Source organism: Pholis gunnellus (assembly GCF_910591455.1).
Source record: "Pholis gunnellus genome assembly, chromosome: 14".
Lineage (NCBI taxonomy): Eukaryota > Metazoa > Chordata > Actinopteri > Perciformes > Pholidae > Pholis > Pholis gunnellus.
Window position 1 is genome coordinate 10,476,985 of NC_136541.1, and position 20,804 is coordinate 10,497,788.

General features: G+C 42.3%; 1 protein-coding gene across 1 annotated transcript; it reads left to right on the plus strand.

Moving 5' to 3' along the window:
• Positions 1-8,482: 8,482 nt before the first annotated feature.
• Positions 8,483-20,406, plus strand: LOC306706048 (amyloid beta A4 precursor protein-binding family B member 1-interacting protein-like; the record flags this gene model as incomplete). The annotated part of the gene is made up of 13 exons (XM_079172959.1): positions 8,483-8,515; positions 10,991-11,050; positions 12,629-12,704; positions 13,223-13,428; positions 13,516-13,587; positions 13,666-13,825; positions 13,959-14,080; positions 14,169-14,243; positions 15,230-15,373; positions 17,441-17,551; positions 19,385-19,483; positions 19,632-19,716; positions 20,279-20,406. The coding sequence occupies 13 exons, from the start codon at positions 8,483-8,485 to the stop codon at positions 20,404-20,406; spliced, it is 1,371 nt and encodes a 456-aa protein (XP_079029085.1).
• Between the last annotated feature and the right edge of the window lie 398 nt (positions 20,407-20,804).

Here is a 20,804-nt window from a genome sequence, read left to right on the forward strand (position 1 = left end):
AGAATTTTGGGATGAGACGAGTGCAGCAGCAAAAAAATCCAGCAATTTTTTTTTTTTTTATTCGATTTAATATAAAACATCAAATATACACTTAGTTACAGTCTAGTTTGAGTAAACAGTGACTATATCTTAAGGTGTTAATATTTAAAACAGCATGCTGTCTTTCCAGGACACTTTAGTGTCATCGAGGCCTTAGTGAATCACATGACTCTCTTTAAGTCCATGAAATGCAGGAAGTGGTCATTAAACAAGGCATGCACTGCAGTAGATATTCACATTAGAAGAATGGCGGCTAACATGAAACACATGCTCTTAAAAAAACCCACTCCTGAATGAAACCAGCACCAGTCAACCGCTCATGGTGACAGCAGAAAATGCTGCAGTCACAGTGGGAATAAGCTGGAGGTCCTTTGGCGTCAACAGAGTAACTGAATTACATAAATAAAAGACAGTACAGCACATGAAAAAGCAGAAGACTCAAGCGTGAGAAATAGTTTAGAGTCATCATTTACTTCGGTAGAAATTAATAGGCCCTTCAAATAGTAATACTCGCATTGATATAAATAAAATGATAGATGCTTAATGCTACTTTTTAAAATAAAAGTCATATTAGAGCTTTTTTTTTACACAAATTATTATAAAGTCAAATTAGCCGTAGGCTACTCACTACAAAGCAGCTTAAAGGAATAGTTCAAATTTAGGTACTCAGGGTGTTCTCCAGGTAACTCCAGGTGTTGTCCAGGTTAAATGTAATACTTTTAAGGCCTTTTTAATACCACTTAGACAACAAAAGCCTTATTGATACATTAATATAGTGCAGGAAAAAGTATGTTAAAAAAGTATCTCTGAGATGTAGTAGAGCAGTAAAATAGCAGAAAATATAAATACTCAAGGAAAGTTCAAGTACCTCAAATTTGTATTTGAGTAAAGTACAGTATGTTTTAGTTGTACTTGAGTAAATGTTATTAGTTACTTTCCATCAGATAATGCTTGCTAGTTCAGCTAACTGTACATATCAGGAAGGTGGTTTTAGTTTACAGCCCATAACTTTATTTACGTGGCCACTGTGCCGTTACCGGCGTCACTTTATCTGCTCGGGCTGCAGGTGATGAAACTTGACTCATGGCAAGCTCTCTTTTTTTACACTTTTAAAACCCTGGGGTACCCTGGTTACATGGTTATTCAGTTCCTTTCCAAGAGTTGAGAGAGAAAGGAGAATGTTGATAACTTACCGCTCTCATATTTGTTCATTCAACATGAAGCTACAGCAGGAGACCGTTAGCTTAGCACAAAGGCTGCGAGCAAGGGGAAGCAGCTAGCCTGGCAGAAAACTACAATCTATTGCATTTCCACTTTTATTATATTTGTGTGGATTCAACAAGCAAGACATAACAAAAGTTTCTGAGTTTTATATGTGCTAATAAGCTTATTATTTTGTTACATTTGAGCAAAGATAGGCCAGGCTAACATTTCCCCCGTTCTCTCTAATCTATATGCTAAGCTAAGCTAACAGGCTGCTAGCTGTAGCGTTATATCTAACAGACAGCTATGAGAGTGGTTTTAATAGTCTCTTTCAACTCCAGGCAAGAGAGCAATAAGCATCTTTCCCAAAATGTTAAACTATTCCTCCAAAATCAAACCAATGAAACTACTCAATCATATAAATTGCTTAACATCTGGTCTACTGAACTGGAAACCACATAAAAAAACGTGGTTAAGTTTTGTCATTATTATGTTATGCTGCCACCCAGAGAATTGACACTCCGCTTCCTGTTTCGTAGCTGATCTGGTTGACTCGTCCGCGTACGCAGTCCATTGTGAAGAACACTGCTGTGCTGTTATGAACCTGGAAAGACGCCCGCAGGCTAACACTGGCCCACTGGCTTCCCTCAGGCATCTGACCACCAACCTGCTGGGCCAGAGTGACAGGTCGCGAACCCTCCGCCTCCCGTCCTCCTCCTGACCCCTCTGGATCACTTCGCTTCAGAAGAGTCACCTTGATGAGGTTGCAGGAGTGAATAAGTTTGAGATCCAGAGCCACACTGGCTGTGCCACTCTCCCTGAAGACAAAATCTCGTCTCTGATCAGCGGATCCCTTGCCTAGCAGCCCCATCTGGGACACCTGAGCGCTGGTCTGGCGGAAGAACAGCGGCTTGTTTCGAACTGCTCCTGAGGGAAGGCCGGTGTGAGACACGGAGGCAGACAGAGAAGAAGAGATAGCAGCGGGGACCCAAACCAAGCTAAGGATACTGATGCCTGTCTCGTCGCCAAAGAACCGTACGTTGCACTGAGCAGGGGAGAGGATCTCAAAGCCCAGTGTGTCCCCAGGGACAACGTTTGCCGCTCCCGACAGAGATAAGGATGTGTCTCGATAGTGGACGCCTGGTTTGAAGGTACGGCACAGCTCCATACCCGTTCCATTATGGTTGAGATACGCCAACATTTGGAAGCCCTCACTCACACACGCCTGGCCCATTGAGTACAACGCCTGCTGAAACACGAAACGCACGGTGCCACTTTCTGCAAAACGGATCCCACGGCCATCATGAGTCAGCCCCACCACGTAAGGGTCAGAGGTGGAGGTGGTGCGGAAGACCGGGCGATAGTTTGTGTGGTAGTGTGCGGACACAATGGCCTGTGCTGTCATGGCCACAGCCCCGGTGTCATGGGAGAGCCAGAGGAGACTGAGCTGAGCTGCTGAAGGGTCGTACAGCTGCAGACCTTCCCCGCTTTCGTTACAGTGGTGGCTGGCGCTCCGGAGGAGGAGGGAGATCATGTGCCCTGGGGCGACTTCTGCTACCCCGCTGATGCTGACGCTCTGGAGAGACCTTCCCTCCTGCTGCTCCACCCTAATACCACTGAGGTCACGGCCTTCAGAGCCGTCTGTGTTGTTGATACGCACACACAACTGGATGAAGCTCCGACAGCCGTGGCTCACAGAGAGATTCTCATCCAGCCAGACCAGACCGTGCTGCCTGAGCACCAGGTGCCCGTCCTCAGCGGACAGCAGGCCTGTGTCCTTTCTCTCCTGGATGTGAAGCTGCACGCTAGGGAAGGCGTGAGCCAGGGTGTGGCCTTTAGCGCCGGGCAGCCTCACGTCTCCAGACCAGGACAAAGAAAGGGCGCTGTCACCAGCAGCAGCGTGGCCGGAGCAGATGGTGTCTGTGGTAAAGGTACAAGGTGAAGCCACGGGCTCTCCATCACACTCATTACAGGCCTGACACTCGTCCATGTCCAAGATGTAGAAGTAGCCGTGGCCACACATTCCGGAGTTGGCTTCTCGCTCTGTCATGCCCTGGCACCTGAATCCACCTGATGATAGGGAAACAAAGAGCTAAGTCTAAAACTAAGTTTGTAGTTCAACAAATGCAAGAGAGGCCAAATGAGACTTTAAAGTTGTAATCAACTGCAGGCAATATTGACAAAAGTTCTCAGTAATTCATGTTACCTGGAGTATTGAGACACTTCTGTTGGTCTCCACACAGATGACCTATTTCAAGGCATTCGTCTCTGTCCTGTAACGATGAATAAATCGACACTTTGAATCCATTTTAAAGCAGCTGTGATCAATACTCAAAGTCTGTGATTCCGTCTTCAGCTCATTTTTTGGGTTTTCCAGCCGCAACTTTATTTTTTGCTTCCCCTTCACCCCGTTCATGAGTTAGCGGGCAGCTTTCTTCCTGCAAAACAACCCTCCACAAACCCAAACTCCCTCACTGCACACACACTTATCCTGTTTCGCATGTTTCTTTAGTTTGCCTTCTGGGTCATGACTAATCTAGATCATTTCTACTCCAGATAGTATTCAGTGGTGAAACAGTGGACAAATCTGCTGTAACTCAGGGACCCACCACCACAAGCTTTGTTTTGTCTCCCACGCTTTTGAGCTAAAGCTTTGTCATATCGTATGAGTCCTGTTCGTGTCCACGAGTTCAACTGGCATGAAGATAGTACTACTAACCTGGCAGATTCTGTCTGCGTGGACTGAACACTGTGCGACCAGGAAGAAGCCGGCAGGACAGACGGTACATTTCTCACAGCGAGGATGACCGCTGCTGAAGCCACAGTACTCCTCAGGACCGCAGCTCCCACAGGCCATCAGGGTGCGCCCCACCTGGTGGCATCAAACATGTCATTGACCATCACAGTCAGGTCTGTACATCGTATAAAGATGGCTTCTGCGGAGTAGCTAACCAGATGTCATATATTGCATATATGTCATTTACTTGTCCAATCCATTTTGCTAGTTGAAGTAGCCCAAGACAAAGACTGATATAAGAATTACATTATTATTTTTTAAGTTTTGTACATGACTTTAGAAACAAATGACTTTGGTCACAGTGCCTTTTTCTTACAAACTAGTTAGCTCTCTCTTGATGGAAACATCTGGTATCACATCGACTGTCTGGTTGCTGTTTTTTGTACACTATAAGAATACACTTGTACACCCTTGATTCCTGATTCACCTCCATCACGCTGGCCTCCATGTCCACCTTGTGCAGCGAGAGAGCCTGCTGTGTTGAGTGAGCTCCAACCTGCCCGTTCATTGTTTCCATGTGACTGTCTAGCTCCCCCTGGAGGTTCTGGAGAGATGATTGTTTGATGCTGTCCATCATTGTGTTGTACTGGGCTTTAACCTGGAAGCAGAAAAAGAAGAAAAAAACAACCTTTTTTTTTGTATGATCCTGATAATAATCACCATCACTTATGTTGTGAATACACACATTTAAATACATGTATGATTATTCAGTACAGCCCTATCAGTCTGCTCTGTATCATTATATTTGCAACGCTATTGTGGTGCAGAATGTTCCCTTCCTCTGATCCCCAGATGGAAAAGATCCACCACAGGGAGGTCAGCGGTCAGTATCATCTAACACATACAACTCCTGTAGGTCAGGGGTTTTTCATCCACCTCATCAAAATAAATGTGTAATGCTTCTCTACTGCCCCGTAACAAACAACTTCCAACATCTTCCTGCATCCTCAATCACAGCAGCCTTACTTGCTCCATCTGGTCATACATCTTCTTCTGTTGCTCCAGTATTTCTCTCTGCTGGTTGACCAGCGTCCCCTGCTGCTCAGTGAGGAGCCTCTGCAGCTCCTGGACCTCGTCCTGCTGGCCCCTGAGGGCCTCAACCAGCTTCTCCTGACTCTTAGACAGCTGCAGCTGCAGCACAAGAGCGTCCTCTGCGGGGAGATCATTGGTCCCTGGGGCATAGAAAGAAAACTATTACAATTTAAGAGATTATCGTTTAAAGTAGATTCGGTTATCTATCTTTCCATGTTGTGGCTAATCACTCACACTTATACTGACCTGGTTTCATGTCACATGTCAACTGTATCCATGCACCACGTTCCGACCCGAAGTCTGGAAGCTCATCGAGAAATTGCGCCGCTCTGTCTGTCACATGAACCGGTGAAGAGTGTCCTCTCCCGTCGTCTCCTGCATGCATAACGCAACCGTTTCCGACGCAAGGCTTGGGCTTCTGGCGCATCCGAAGAGGAAGTTTACATCCAATCCCTTTGCACTCCGATGTTGGGCTGTCATCACTCGTCGGGCGGTGAGCGACAGTGGTCGGACAGGTCCCACCGGCGCAACCAGGATGGAACACCTCCGCCGTGATGGTTCTCGGGTTCGTCCTCCTGGTGCCATCCGTTCCCGCTGGTTGCGCAAAGTCTCGCTGCTGAGGTTGGATGATGGTGTACGGTGCTAACGGGGCGCTCTGAGCTTGGTGGTGACTGAAATGAGCATCCTGTTGGTAACTCGGGTATGCTTGTCCTTGCCTGGATTGTGCAGAGCTGTGAAGGTGTCGTCGGGACGCCGCTGCCTCCGTGCGCCCCTGGCAGTGTACTCCGACGCACGGTCTCCAATCCTGGCCAGAGAAGCAATGCGTCCCCCTGCACATCTGAGATACGCTCTCAGCCCCACTGAGTAGAGAGGCTACACAGAGTAAAAATATGGTAAAGATACGTGCCATGTTGCAATGCTGAAAGGTAAAAACGAAATCAGGCCACGAGTGAATGGTGGCCCCTTTTTGCGCATCAATCCTTCAGTCCTGTAGATCTTGTTTGATCATGTCTTTAAGAGAAAAAAAAATCTCCCAAATTAGTAATTGTCCATAAATGTAAGTGCCAGTTGATCTTGAACAAGTGGTTGCACCGACATTTAGCTTGTCTCCATTGCGCACACCGTGGTTTCTGCCCCCTTTGCCCCTTCTGGAGATAGCTACGTCTAGCCCACATGTGGCGCTCACTGCTCCTAATTGGCAACAGGCTTTGCTCCTAGTCTTAAATTAACCCGTCGCTTTCCCGGACATACCACTCTGCAGAGTCATCCCATTCCTATGGAAGCTGTGCACGTGGTAGATATTTCGACTATTCTAATGTTATTTTGTTCTCACACTCCTGTGGATCATTCATGAGCAGATGTGACCCGAACTATAGTGGGAAGCTCCAAATAGTCCAGTGGACTTTCAGATATTTACTTTATGGTTTTTCACATTTAACTACATTATTCAAAGGAAAAATAGTTATTTCTTTCTAAATTTTTCCATTTCTTTTTCCATTTCTTTTGATGACCGGAACAGCCCTGTGGGTGTTTTTTACAAGCCCTGTCAGAATTAAAGTCTCTGCTTTATGGCATCAGGCTTTGTTCTCTTCTGTAGAACTAGATTAGGGTGCTGTGGTATGGACTCTGTGATATTTTGAAGCCAAAACTGCCTCTCCTGTAAAATGTAAACTTTATTACAGTTTATTGCTACTCTCATTTCCCTCCCCTGACCCCACATGGCTTTGATTTAGCTTTAACCCACATTAGAAACATTTAAATGTTTCCCACTCTTCTCATTTTCTTGGCAAAATGGATCTTTCTCTCTCTCTCTCTCTCTCTCTCTCTCTCTCTCTCTCTCTCTCTCTCTCTCTCTCTCTCTCTCTCTCTCTCTCTCTCACACACACACACACACACTGACTATATGCACGTCAGTACGTAAACCCTCCACTTCTCAGAAGTAGTTTGTTATAAATCTTCTGCAGTCACAAGATAAATGTATTGAGTCTGGGAATTTTTGTTTTCTTAAAAGACTGTTGAAAGACGGATGTACACTCTGCACACACAGCAGAGTCACACTTAGACATAGTTACTAATTTACTCACTTAAACTAAAGTGGGACCACACATGATTCTGAAACTGACAACTGCGTCTTAAAAAAGACACAAAAGAAACCACTGTGAAACGATCACAACTTCGGAGGCTTTTAATGTCTGCGCTGTTTATAGTGACGCTGTTATCATCAGTGACGTGCTAAATCTGCTACCACTTCAACTGTGTTATTATAGTCTACACTCAGTTGCAGGTTTATTATGTACACCAACCAAAAACTAATGCAGTGACATCCCACAATGCATCCTTCTTCATGGAGGTTTTTGTTGAAGCTGTTTTCGAGAGGAGCTGAGTCAACTTCATGATCATTCTGGTGGCTGTGGTTTGTAGTGCATTATAAAGAGAGCTGTTTCTGTTATTCAGCCTGTCCGTATTGAAGACCAGTCAGCATAGTTAAATTTAATTCCACAGCAGCCCAAACTGCAGCCTCCAAAATGATCACACAGTTGAATCAATTTCCCTGCAGAGTGTCAACAAAGGTTGTCTTATTATAAAACAGTCGCTTCAATCTTGCTTCTTTCATCAAACCCTCCAAGTCGTTACTTCGTTACATGCTGCGGTACCTCAAGCCATACAGGTGTTTCCAGTTATAGGCTTTTTTTTATTTTCCCTCGCTACGGGAAGGTTGTTTATTTGTAAAGCACCTTTCAACAACATGGCAATGCAACATGTTTACATTAGACTATAAAAATGCATGAATGCAAAAGGAACACAAGGCAAAATGAAAAGACACACAAAATAGGATTTAATAAGAGACAAATAAAGTAGTAGTGAAATGTATCAAAACACATGAAAAAAAAACAGGAGAATTACACTGCAGTTACAATGCAGGGGAAGATATGAATACATAGTTTATAATTATTCTTTCAAAGCACTGGCAAAGAGAACATTTTATAAGAACTGGACCTCAAGAGTCATGCAGGAAGTTTGCTGATGTCACCAAACTCTTTATATTTCACAACATGATATAATATATCCCCTCCTGACACGTGCAACAAAACTAACAGAAGAGTAAGAGAGATGTTAATCAATTATGCTACATAATCAGGCAAAATAGGCGGTGACACCTGCATGGCTCTACCAGGATTGTGTAGGAAATGAAGAGAAGAGGAAAGAACATCATGGTCAGTAGCCGTGGCACATAATTAGAGAACTAAAGCTCACTCTGCTTGACTAGAAATGCAGTTCAATGTACTTCTTGGTATCACAGGAAGTTCAGCTAATATCTGCAGAGGCAGAGCAGGCAAAGTCACGTGTTCAAGTGGTTTCTTATAGACTGACCTCTGAGCGTTTTAGCACTCACACACACACACACACTCTATGATGCTCCCATGTGTGAAAGAGACAGAGAAGGTAAGAACTTTAAATTATAGTCAATGTTTTCTTAAGGACGTTTATGAATGATACTTATGTATTATGGCAACTGTATACTACATCGATATACTAATAGTATCTATTGTGTAAATATATATATATGTCTATATTTATACATACATATATATATATATATGATCCTTTCTGTTGGTCCCTTTAAGAGTTAAATACTTGAGCAGCCACATCAGCTATGTTTAGGACAAACACATGTCCTCTCACATCCGCCAATGGATAGTTGTGCAACTAATTAAAAAACAGTAAGAAGCTCTCGACCACAAGAGAAGGTTTACTGTCAACAGGCAACGCTTTGTGATTCCTTTCATGCATATAAGTCTCCATATATCGCGTTTTGTCTTTTTGGCCCGTCCGCCTGTTGCTTGCCTGTCCGTCTGTCTCCTGGCGGTTCCTTGTTTTCTTGATGTGCGAGACCACAGTGAGAGACGGCAGCATCAATCTGACATGCCCGAAGAGAGCATGGCATATATAAACCAATGGTGGTTTTGTAAATGCATGCTTTGATGATGCACATGCCAGGGATCACTGACAAGCACCGGGAATTGAATAGACGTACCTATGTATAACAAAGAAGTTACAGAAACAGAAGTTAGGATTGACTTTCACACATGTGAGGCAGAAGTCCTGAGAGGCCACAAAGGTAAAGTTCGCTTTCTTGATCAACAAAACTCACTTTCATATGGAAGCAATACTCAGTCCACTACCGTCCTCTCAACTTCCCCCTCCACCTCATTACAGTTTAACGGATGGTCTGTTTACTGTTCAGCATAAACACAGACTAATCAGCACAGGCAGGACTTCATACTGAATGTACTTCGGTATGCACGTTAGGCTGCATGTGTGTGTGTGTGTATAGATATATAACTGTGCATGAAGTAGAACAAGTGGTACATGAAGCGATAGAGAGCAGGACAGAGGCTTTAAACTGACGAATGTCTACAGATGAGTTTCCGTATACAGGCCAGAATATGCACTTTGCACACTTCCAGCTGTAAAATGTAAAATGTATCAGTAAACAAAGCCAAACAGATGTTCGCTATAGCTCGTCGCATATTTAGAGTCACCCGGATTTTTACTTCTGAGAATGTATTCACTCTTTCAGATGCACTCACCTATATCACAATGTGAACCAACCCGTGTCTTTGCAAGTATTATGAAAAATAAATGAGCTGAAAAAACGTATAGTATCAAAGAATCTATAATCCCGTCACATGCTGGAGCTTGGTCAGGACCCTTGGAGTCACTTTGTAACGCGCTGGGTAGACCAGCACGTCAAACTATGGTGCCAATCCTTGATGTATGTAAATCTTACCAACAATACTGCCTCTACATTTGCTGTTTCCGGCTTTACAATATATTATTATTGATAACCACACATAGCAACGGTCTCAAATAGTTGGCAAGATGAACAGAGCTCATTCTTCAGTTTGCTTTTTAAGCCGCTCCACATGTGAGATGTATTATTGACCCTAAAGCTGACAAGGTACCGCCTCCATATGGTCAAACCCAGACTTCCATCAAGTTTTTCCTGATAAAAAACTATGATCTCAATGAAGCCCTTTTTTCCCCCCAGAAATAATCAATTATAACTGCAAATAATGTGATGTACTTTGGTTTGAGCGATCACCCATAAATCACAGATTATTAGTGACGAGGGTCATTACACCTACAGAAGACATTTCAAGTGATTTCGTTGATCATTTCTATAGTTAACAAATCTAAAGTCAGAGGTCTTCATGTTAGGATATGTTGCCGTCACCTCACATTGGTGTCTTTCAGCAAAATGAGACAAAGTAATGACCAGTAAATCAATAAGTGGAAATGGACCCAAATGATGCAGATGAGGGGAGGTGTGTTTGCTTTCTTTACCTGTGACACACTCAGCAGAGTTATTCTCAAACCACCTCGCTCCACAGATAAAGGTCATAAAGGTTAACTAGTGAAAAAAACAATGTGTGCTTCACTTCACTGCCAAAGCAACATGGAAACAGTTTGAATCTGCCACACACGCTGCTTTGTCACTTTGTGGAGAAATGGCAATGACATTGCATTGCAGTGCTTGTAACTTTGAGCATGTCTAGAAATAGAGATCACATGTCTGTGGGTTTTTTCTGTGTGGAGTGATTAAGCTCTTTTTGCATATTGTTTATCTGTTTTTTACAACTGTGACAGACATTTCCAAACTTTGTATGTGCATGGGCATGCATGTGTCCAAGAGTGTTTTTATTTCTATACCACAAAAATGTTGTTATAGAGTTTATTTACTAACTTTTCTGCTTGCTGCATGACAAGCTATTCAACAGCTGGTGCCGGTAGAAACTGAACTGAAATTATCCAAAGTTTTTCAGTTCCTGACGCTACTGAATAGTCACTTCCTACACTGTGTTTAATCCCTGTACTGCAGCTAAAATCTAAAACGTTTTGCTGTACCATTCTCAGATGGACGACATAGACGCCATGTTCAGCAGCCTGCTTGGAGAGATAGATCATCTCTCTAAGGTGAGTCGTACAGCAGCTGCTGCTGTGAGCTAAATGCTGACATCAACACAACATGCTCACAGTGACAACTCTAACATGTTGATGTTTAGCAGGTATGACGTTTACCAGATTAATTTGCCTAACAATTGTTAAATGAGACTATATAACGTACAACTTAAGCTGGTAGGAATGTCTTTGTTTTCAAAGACATTTAAAAGGCTAACAAATGTTTTTTTGAGTTTGTTTTGTAGGTATTTTGTCAGAAACCTGATGATGGCGCTTTGAAAAGTAAAGGGGGGGACAAAAATAATACAGTTTATCCTAATGAATGTCTAAACAAGAGACCTCGTGGTGGCGCTAGAGGAGTCAAGGGATCATCAGAGTCATGGTGATTCATCCTCTGAGAACCATGAATGGCTCCATTCAATTTCATTGCAATCCAGTCATCGAACAGTAGTTGAGATATTTCAATCTGGGCCAAACTGGTGGACCATCCGACTCAAACTGCCGTGCTTTTTGTACAACACATCCCATGATGCATTAGTAAAAGTAATCTGGAGTTTTGAGAAACAACAGTGTGACATCAAACATCTTTGAGTTGAGACACTTTGGCCGACTGGTCCCATGAGTGCTTTTGAAGCAGGAACAGGTTACAAGAAGTGAATCAGAAAAATCACTCAATGTTTACCTCACTAATCTGTACATTATCTGATTACACATGGCAGTCTTTGTTTTGAAACTGAAGCATCAGACAGAGAAATGGGAGGCGGCGCTGCAGAGTGAAGTCATCGCATCTGGATTGGACCGTAGGCGATCGTTGCAGATTCCCTTAAGCACACATAAGCTGCTCATCATATAACTGCGGCTCGCCAAGAAAAACATTACACTCTTCTGACTGATACAACCCTGAGGCGCAATTCATTATTGTCCATTTCAAATCTCTTTATGCAAGCTAAATAATTGAACCCCCGAGAACGGGATCAGTCTGGAACATTACATCAGCCATACTAGAAAAAAAGGCTCCATATGTCATTTTGGCATGCGCCCTCTTGGAAAGCCATCACAGTGACAAACACCACTCCAAAGACTATCAACAGACTTAGCAGGAAGAGCATATTGACTGAAACATAGATCCTCTCAGAGTCTGAGAAACAAAAGGATTTAAAGTGATTCCACTCATCGCCTTGATTGGGTTCATTCTCTGCTTTTTGTTTTTACCCGTGACTTTAAGAACTTTGGAGGTGTCATTCAAGCAGCAGCTCCGGCATGATCAACATCCCAGTTTAGAAAAATCAGTATTCCTTAATGGACTGGTGTATGATTTATTGTCTGTGCAGGAGGTGAGTGCAGTATGTTCTCTATTAAAGGAACAGCTTGAAAACAGAGCATAATAAAAAGGCGGGAAACAATCACTGATAAATAACAGGCTCATCATGTAACAATTTGAAACAGTTCAGAGCCTTTCAAGGACACATATGGCCCACATGACTTCTGTGTAAGATGCAAACAACCAATGGAATTAGTACATTTTTTAAAATATACAACTGCCATGGGTGTTGTGAGGTGTTGTTAATTTACCATCTCATTTCTTCATTGCAGAGTTTAATGCCTGCGGAAGTGGACCCTGACTCACAGCCACACAGCACCTTCTCCATTGGCTTCACAGACCTAAACGGTACAGTAAAGGCTCGTTCAGATAATGATGCTCTCATCAAAAGCAAGAATGGCAGATAAAGCTTCAATCTCCAGATCAGCAACGTTACAGAGCCAAGAGTCACACTGCCCTGGCTGAAAGTGTGATGTAGAAGTGGGAGAGATGTGAGGCAGTCTTTCAAGAGATAAGGTTTCAGTTGAGAGATGGGGAGTGATGCTTTTTCTTGTGCCAGAAGGTCACGCCAACCTCTTGAAACCAGGAGAGATAGAAGTGGAGATGTTTTGGAAACAGCATTTGGGGATTTAGATATACGAAAAAAAATTGTTACCACTCTCATGTCTGTATGTTAAATGTGAGGCTAAGGCCAAGAGACAGTTAGCTTAGCTTAGCATAAAGACTGGAAACAGGGGGAAACAGCTAGCCTGGCTCTGAGGATCTTGTCATCAGTGTGATGTTGAGGAATTAAACCTGGACTGGTACCTTTATAAGGCCTCTTCTCTAATATTTCGGGCCACAACTGTGCCCTGATCTCTGTACAGAGTCTCTTAATGAACTGGAGGACCACGACCTGGATGCTCTGGTGGCTGACCTCGGATCAAAATCAACCACCTCAGATGGGCGACTCCCCGCAGATCAACAGACCAGCAGCTGTGCAGCAGCCTCAGCAATGGCTCGGGAACCTGAGCCAGCAGTTGCCCTTCCTCGACCATCAAGCTCTACCAAATCCTCTGAAGGGCTGCCGACGGTAAACTAGAATATATATAATCATATAAATTAAAATTGTAATGTCATGAAAACAATAACTGATTACCTCTTCTTCTTATTTTTCCAGAGCAAACCCCAGACAAAGGCAGAGAAAATTAAACTGGCTCTGGAGAAGCTGAAAGAAGCCAAAGTTAGGAAGGTAAGTCAGCAGCTTTGTGTGAGTCTCTCTTAACGAAGCAGTCCTATAGAGTTAAACCCAGCTTGCTGCCTCTCCTAGTTGATAGTCAAGGTGCTGATGAGTGACGGCAGCGCCAAGACACTGATGGTGGATGAGAGACAGACTGTCCGAGAGGTTTTGGACAAGCTGTTTGAGAAGACACACTGTGACTGCAGCATCGACTGGAGCCTGTGTGAGACCAACCCTGAGCTGCAGATTGGTGAGATGAACATGTACATATGCTGTACATACGCACTCAGATCACACGCAGAGCACATAGCACATGCCAAAAATAATCATCTACAGAGGCAGGAGACACTGTTTTCAGCCCACATGTTTTCCCATCATTTCAGAAAGAGGATTTGAGGACCATGAGCACTTAGTGGAGCCCCTGTCTGCGTGGACTCGCGTCAGTGAAAACCAAATTTATTTTGTGTCAAAACCTCAGAAGTATGTGATGTTCACTGACCCTCAAGTGAGTACGAGTTTTCTTCTTGCCAAAGTTTTATTGCACAGTTTAATGCTTAGTCGGTAAATTGAACTATGCTTTTCTCCCCCTGCAGTTATTTTACATGTGGAAAAAGAAGAAAGCATGTTTGAGTGGGATTAACGAGCAAGCCAAACAGCTCTTACTCAAGGTCAGTTACATTGCCATACCATATTACTGGAACTATGTTTTAAGTTGCTGTGTGTTATTTCACAAATTGAAATTGGCCTATAATCCTAGAAGTGCTGGTCATTGTTGGGGCTATATTATATCATTAACGTACAGCTCCATGGTCAATGGTTATGCTGTCACACACCCTCTGATCAAAAAACCTAACCTAGCTGGATCTGAGCCAAACACTGTGGAAATAGTCTTTTTCTCTCAACTCATCTCCTTCTTGGACACATTTCAGTCAGGTTTTAGGATCCACCACAGCGCCCAGTCTGCTCTCCTGAGGGTGACAAATTCGATCACTCCATCCTCTTAGAGCGCCTTGAGCATGTTGTCAGCAATCAGGGACAGGCCCTTCACTGGTTTGCCTCTTACCTCCAAGAGAGATCAGCCTTTATTAGAATTGATAGTGTGTCCTCTTCCTCTGCACCCATCTGCTGTGGAGTATACACGAGGCTCCATATTAGGCCCCATTTTTATTGTCCTTATGTGCATACTATGGGGTCCATATTTAAGAAAAAATAATACCCCCTACCATTGGTATGCAGACGAGAACCAGCTGTACCTCCCGCTGACATCTGCAATCTTGTTTTAACCACTGAACTGTATTGAAAATGTAAAATCATGGATGGCAAAAAGCTTCCTAGCCGAACCAGAATAAAACTAATCCTTTCACCTTGTCGACCCTGACTACTCAGACACCACAATCAATACTTTTGGCCTCTGTTATGAAAAGCAAGTTCCCATGCAAGAAATCTCTGTATTATCTTTGATTCTGGTTTTAAACTTGACACTCTAATCTAACTAATCAACTCTGTTATCCACACCAGCTCTTCCATCTTAAATCCCTGTAAAGCACTTTGGTAAACATTTGTTGTTTGTATAGGTGCTTTATAAATACATTGACTTGACAAATTGAACGGTATCTTATTTTTTAAGTTTTGCATGTAATCTTTGACTCTGTAGGAGCATTTTGGAGGTTCCACTCTGATTGTTCCTGATCTTGAGGGCAAGCTGTACCTAAAGGAAGATGGGAAAAAGCTTTGGAAACCTCTCTACTTCATGCTCAGGGCCTCGGGCATTTACTATGTACCCAAGGGAAAGACAAAGGTATGGCAGATCAAATACGTTTTTCAATGAAAAAATCCACGTCGTATTCAAGACAACCGGTAAAGGTGGGAGACTACAGTTAGCAATATAGCAACTTGGTGAAACCACCTCCCGACACAAAGCCTAGAGAACATTGTCATGACAGTGAAGCTTTCTTACTATTCTTAGATAGCTGTAAGTGAGTGTCTACTTGTGTCTAAAATTAAAACCTGAACTATATAACGTTATTTTAGGTTAATTTACGTAAACTACATAAACTTAACATTGTAACTAACTAACTACCGTCCTTGCGATACACTTTAAGAAATAGTTTGACATTTTGGGAAATGCCTCACGGGCCACAGCTAGCAGTCGATTAGCTTATTTTAGCATAAAGGCTCCATCCAAGGGTTAAAAAAATCCTTCTAAATATCATTAAGTAAAAGGTTATAATTGTTTGTTTAATCCTTTAAAAAAAAAAAATGTCAGAATAACAAGTTGTCATCAAGCTAGTTGTTTCTCCATGCTTAGCTAACGTTAGCTAAACTAACAGACACATACACATAATCCCCTATAAAACCACAACCCGTCTATCAAACACTTTAAAAGGTAGAAAACAAACAAATTACCTTTAAATGTAGTAGTGGGGATATTGTTTGGGTTTATTTGTTTACATTTAGACAGAGTTAGCTTATTCCCCCTGTTTACAGTCTTTGTGCTAGGCTAACCAGCTGCTAACTCAAGCCATGGCGTTATATTGGACTTACGGACATGAGTGTGGTATTGATATTCTCAACTATGACTCATGACAAAGTACTTTTAAGATTTATCAGTGCATCTATACATTTTCAACATTGAGAAATGTTTTTCATGCAGTCTGTTAACAACTGTACAATTGAGAAAATTAGAAGAAAAAAACGTGTCAGGGCAAGTATGGCGGCAGAGAGACACGATACTTTTCCCCCCTGTGAAGTCTATGATTGCTCACATCTGAGCTCCAAAGAAAGGCAAGAGAGCGACAGAGAAATGAAGATGGACGGTGTGAATTGAGGGCTCGCCACTGTTAAAAAGTAGCTAGTCGTTCTATTACAGAGACAGAAAGGAAAAACGCCGTCCATGCAGACTCTAAAAAGAAATCATCCAAGAGGAAGAAATAGATGGAGGGCAAACTGTGCGAAGCAGATGTGCAAATCGCAAACATAAGAGAGCTGCAGGAATCTTCTGAGGTCAGGACACAAGAACGAAGCAGAAGACGATCTAGAAAGAATAGTTCAGTAGGCAGGGGAAAGAGAAAATACCAAATCAGACAGAAAAAAACGAACACAAATAACACAACAGCTACTATCATAAGTAGAGAGAGTAATGGAGCTGTCATCTTCAACCAGGGCGAGTTAGAGATAAAGTAAGAGATGGAAGAAGAAAAGGGGACACAGGTGGGAGATCAAGTCAAAAAAACCAGAGAGAGCAAAAAAGAGAGAAGTCAGATCAACAGTCATCCTCTTAGGGTCACCTCCACTTCCAGGAAGCTTCACTCTGTAGTTTCCAGTGAATCACAGCCACGATGTCAGTGTGGTTTCATGTGTGAACACGATGTGTTTCAAATAAAAAAATGTAAGAAATGCTTGAGAAAGAAAAACAAAATATTTCCCTTGACACGGAGCTTCATGATGGACATTCTTTGAAAATGAAATAAAGACAAATGACCTCTTGTTGACTTGTTTTCTTTGAAGTGTCTTCATTTTTAAATACCTACCATACAATGAGATTGAGAACATGTATTTCATCTCCACGACATGACAAAACAGAGAAACAGCATTTAGACCACTCCGATTACCATTTCTATGTTTGTGCGTAAATTACATTTACGCACAAACGTAATATCCTGTAAAGCCCATTATGTGAATTTTTCCACTATTCCCTCCAAGCACTTAAGAGGATCTCTGCTGTGCACAACACATTTGCAGGATAACCAGAGAATAATTTATCATATACATAAACACCTACATTTGTACAATATGTGTAGTGTATAATATTTTCCACATAATAACATTTCTAGGATGGTGATTGGCTTTTTTCTCTGCCCGGCAGGCTGTCAGTGATCTCGTCTGCTTTCTTCATTTTGAAAAAGTCAACATCTACAGCACCATCAACTACAAGCAGAAATACAGAGCTCCCACCAACTTCTGCTTCATGCTGAAGGTAAACTCAAAGAAATGTGATCACTACAATGTTAATGAGGTAAAGGCATTACAGAGCACATTTGTGTAATCTACCTAGTGGATACATTTTAGTCTGTGTTGTTGGGGGAAAAAAAGGTCCTGGTTTGACAAGAGAAGAGAGAAAAATGTACGTCTGAAACTATAAATAACAAGCAGCACCTATTTCTGGTATTTTTTCTTCAAAATGCTTCTTCAAAATCCTACCTACCCATCTGTGATTTTTACTGTTTTAAGAATCAAACCATGTCATATTCATGACTTGATGTTCAAATTGAGCTTGTGCACTTTCAGGTGATTTACTAGATACATTGCGTTGTTTTTCTGTTAAACAAACCCCCCAAAACAAACACAGACAACCTTTATAGAGCTGTAAAGGTTTCTAGTTCTTTGTCATCCTGCACTTCTGTGTTCACATGCCAATCACCACCAATGTCAGGAAATTAGACATTTGGGCAAAATCATCTGCATTAACAAAAAAAGGTTGTGATTTTAGGCGGGATAGTTTTTTTCTATCTGACAAGTAGTCTCTCCACAACATGGTCAGAGGTTTGTCAGTTCATGTGTATGTTTAAATGACGCTGTGTTGGGCACTCGTTGGCCTCTTGCAGTATGACGACACTACACTTGGAGGCTCATGCAGTTTAGATTAACAAAGCATTGGAGACAGGAGCGAGAACAATGGGATGGAGGAGAGAAGTGAAAAAAGCAAAGAAGTAGTCAGTTGGGCTGCGGTGAACATATGCGGGGTTTAACATCTTGGTGGTCAATATAGACTTTGCAGCCCTTTGTGGTATTTTATCATGTAACAGAATGTTTAATTTAAGCAAAAAGCAGAACACCGAGCAGACGGTAGGCTAACTTCAATATTTTAATGAAATTTATCTCACAGTTGACAAGAGTCCATGCAGGAGACAGTTGGTCCAGCAGGCAGGTAACTGGTAACAAAACTGTAGACAGCAACAATGACAAACCAATAAGGAGCTTAGGAACTGAGGTGGTATAAATAGTGACTAACAAAGGAAGTGAGAACAGGTGATCAGGAGGTGAGGTGAGTGCAGGACTACTGAGGGACAGGTGAAGCTCATCAGGGCAGAGAAAGACAATCAAAAAGGTGGGAAAACTCACAAAAACCAGAAGTCATGCCAAACATGACACATGAGGAGTGAACTTCAAAATAAAACCGGAAACAAACTATGACAAAAACCCATGACAATGAGCACTGTTAAATCACACTATATCCACCAGAGGAGGACTTTACACAACTGCACTCCTACACATCAACACATAAAGAGCAAGTTAGCGGAAGACACGAAAAGTGTGGCTGGCAATGACAGCTTTGTCATGCTGAGGGGAAGTGAGACGACTTAAGAGAAACCAACAAACCTCAACTGGTTTTGCTCATTTGACTTGTGACTGCAATGTGTATTTCTGGCACCTTGTTGTTTCAAAGAATTGCTTCTCAACCATGAGAACCTTGACACAGCAACAGCAACTGTAACCTAATAAAAGTTAAATATAGGATTTCCAATTTTTGTCTGTTTTGGATTCAATTTAACAAGTGCCACATTCCCAGTGAAAATATTTTGTTGGTCCTGTTTTAACAGTTGTAGTCATGAGTGAAGGTCCATAAGTGCAGCAACAGTTTGGTTTCAGCTGCCCTCTGCTGACTCGTACGTGTACTACAAATATACAAACTGGCAGCAGAGATGCATCAGTTTTGACCATTCTTTTTTTCATATATATATATGCAATACTAAATCAAGGGAATGGCCCTTTAACCTCACTGTTCTCCCTGCATGTACTCTTTCCCCAGCATCCCTGCATCCAGAAAGAGTCGCACTACATCAAGTTCCTGTGCTGTGACGACGAACACACACTGTTGCTTTGGGTGAACTCCATCAGAATAGCCAAGGTCAGATTCAACACCGTCGGTAACACAAACCACTTTGATGTGAGCAGTTCAATTAGAAATCTATTGAATCTGTTTGCACTTCAGCTTCAAATTAAATAGCAAATATAGACACTTCATCTCAGTGTGTGTCCTCTGTCTATGTGTTCAGTATGGGACTGTCCTGTTTAAGAACTACCAGGCTGCAATGAAGAGAGCCTCCAGTTCGCAACCTCTCCACTCTGCTGCACACAAAGGTGAGTCTACGCGTTTCAACGGTAGCTGTTGTAATCTTTTAGAAGCTTTGTAGTGAGTGCAGACTGCAGTGACTCCTAAGCACTATGATTACCCAAAAACTCCCTCGCTCAAGCACTGAATCAGCCAAAAGCAGGCCTCAAAAGGTGGTATGTCAATACTGGCTTATTTGGGGTATTATTCATAAAAATCACGAGTGGAGGCAGTAGAGAATGTGTTCGTAGTTAAAATTAGTTTGTATGTTGTTCAATTGCATGTTTACATTTGACTTTTCCTTCCAAAACAGAACTCAACCTAAAAGTTCAAAAAAATGCATGCATGGTATTTATTCTTGACTCTAATAAGATCAAAATGACACCAGTCTGAGAATTCTGATGTACTTAAGACCAACATTTGACTTGGAGCTGTTTGTACAGACAGGCCCAGGTCAGAAAACAGCTGCTTTTGAAAAAACAACAATGGAGAAAACTGTGGGAAAGCAGGAATCTTCAACAAAATAATATAGAATAGGAATACCACTATTAAAACCCACATCTCTGGAATTATTCTCATTTGCCTTTACAGACAGATACAACAGCCCACAGCCAGATCCGGCTCCACCCAAAACCACAAACGTGGAGGACTATCCACATGAGCCACCACCTGACTTCATCCCTCCTCCTCCTCCTCCTCCTGGACAAACACACGTTTGAGACACATCCTCCCCGCCCTTCAGCCTGGATTAAGCCAGTTTCGCCTCCCTATGCACATGTCTGGACAAATGTGCCAATAATATGTTTTTAGTAATGCGCTCCAGTGTAGCAGTAGCGTCACATGAATATGATGCAATAGATCACATTTTAAAAGCTTTTATTTATTCCCAGACGCATATACAACGTATACTTTCATTCAGCTTTACGACACACAGACCACACACTCCTGTTCACTGTTTCAATGAGCTGTTTATTAAAAAAAGACTGTACATAAATTTCAATGAACACATAATATGTACAAACTGAGAGGAGAAGACAAATATTAGTTTCTGTTCCCATGAACATTTAAGTTACTGATCCCCCCCCCCCCCCCCCCCCCACCCACGTTTCATCATTAA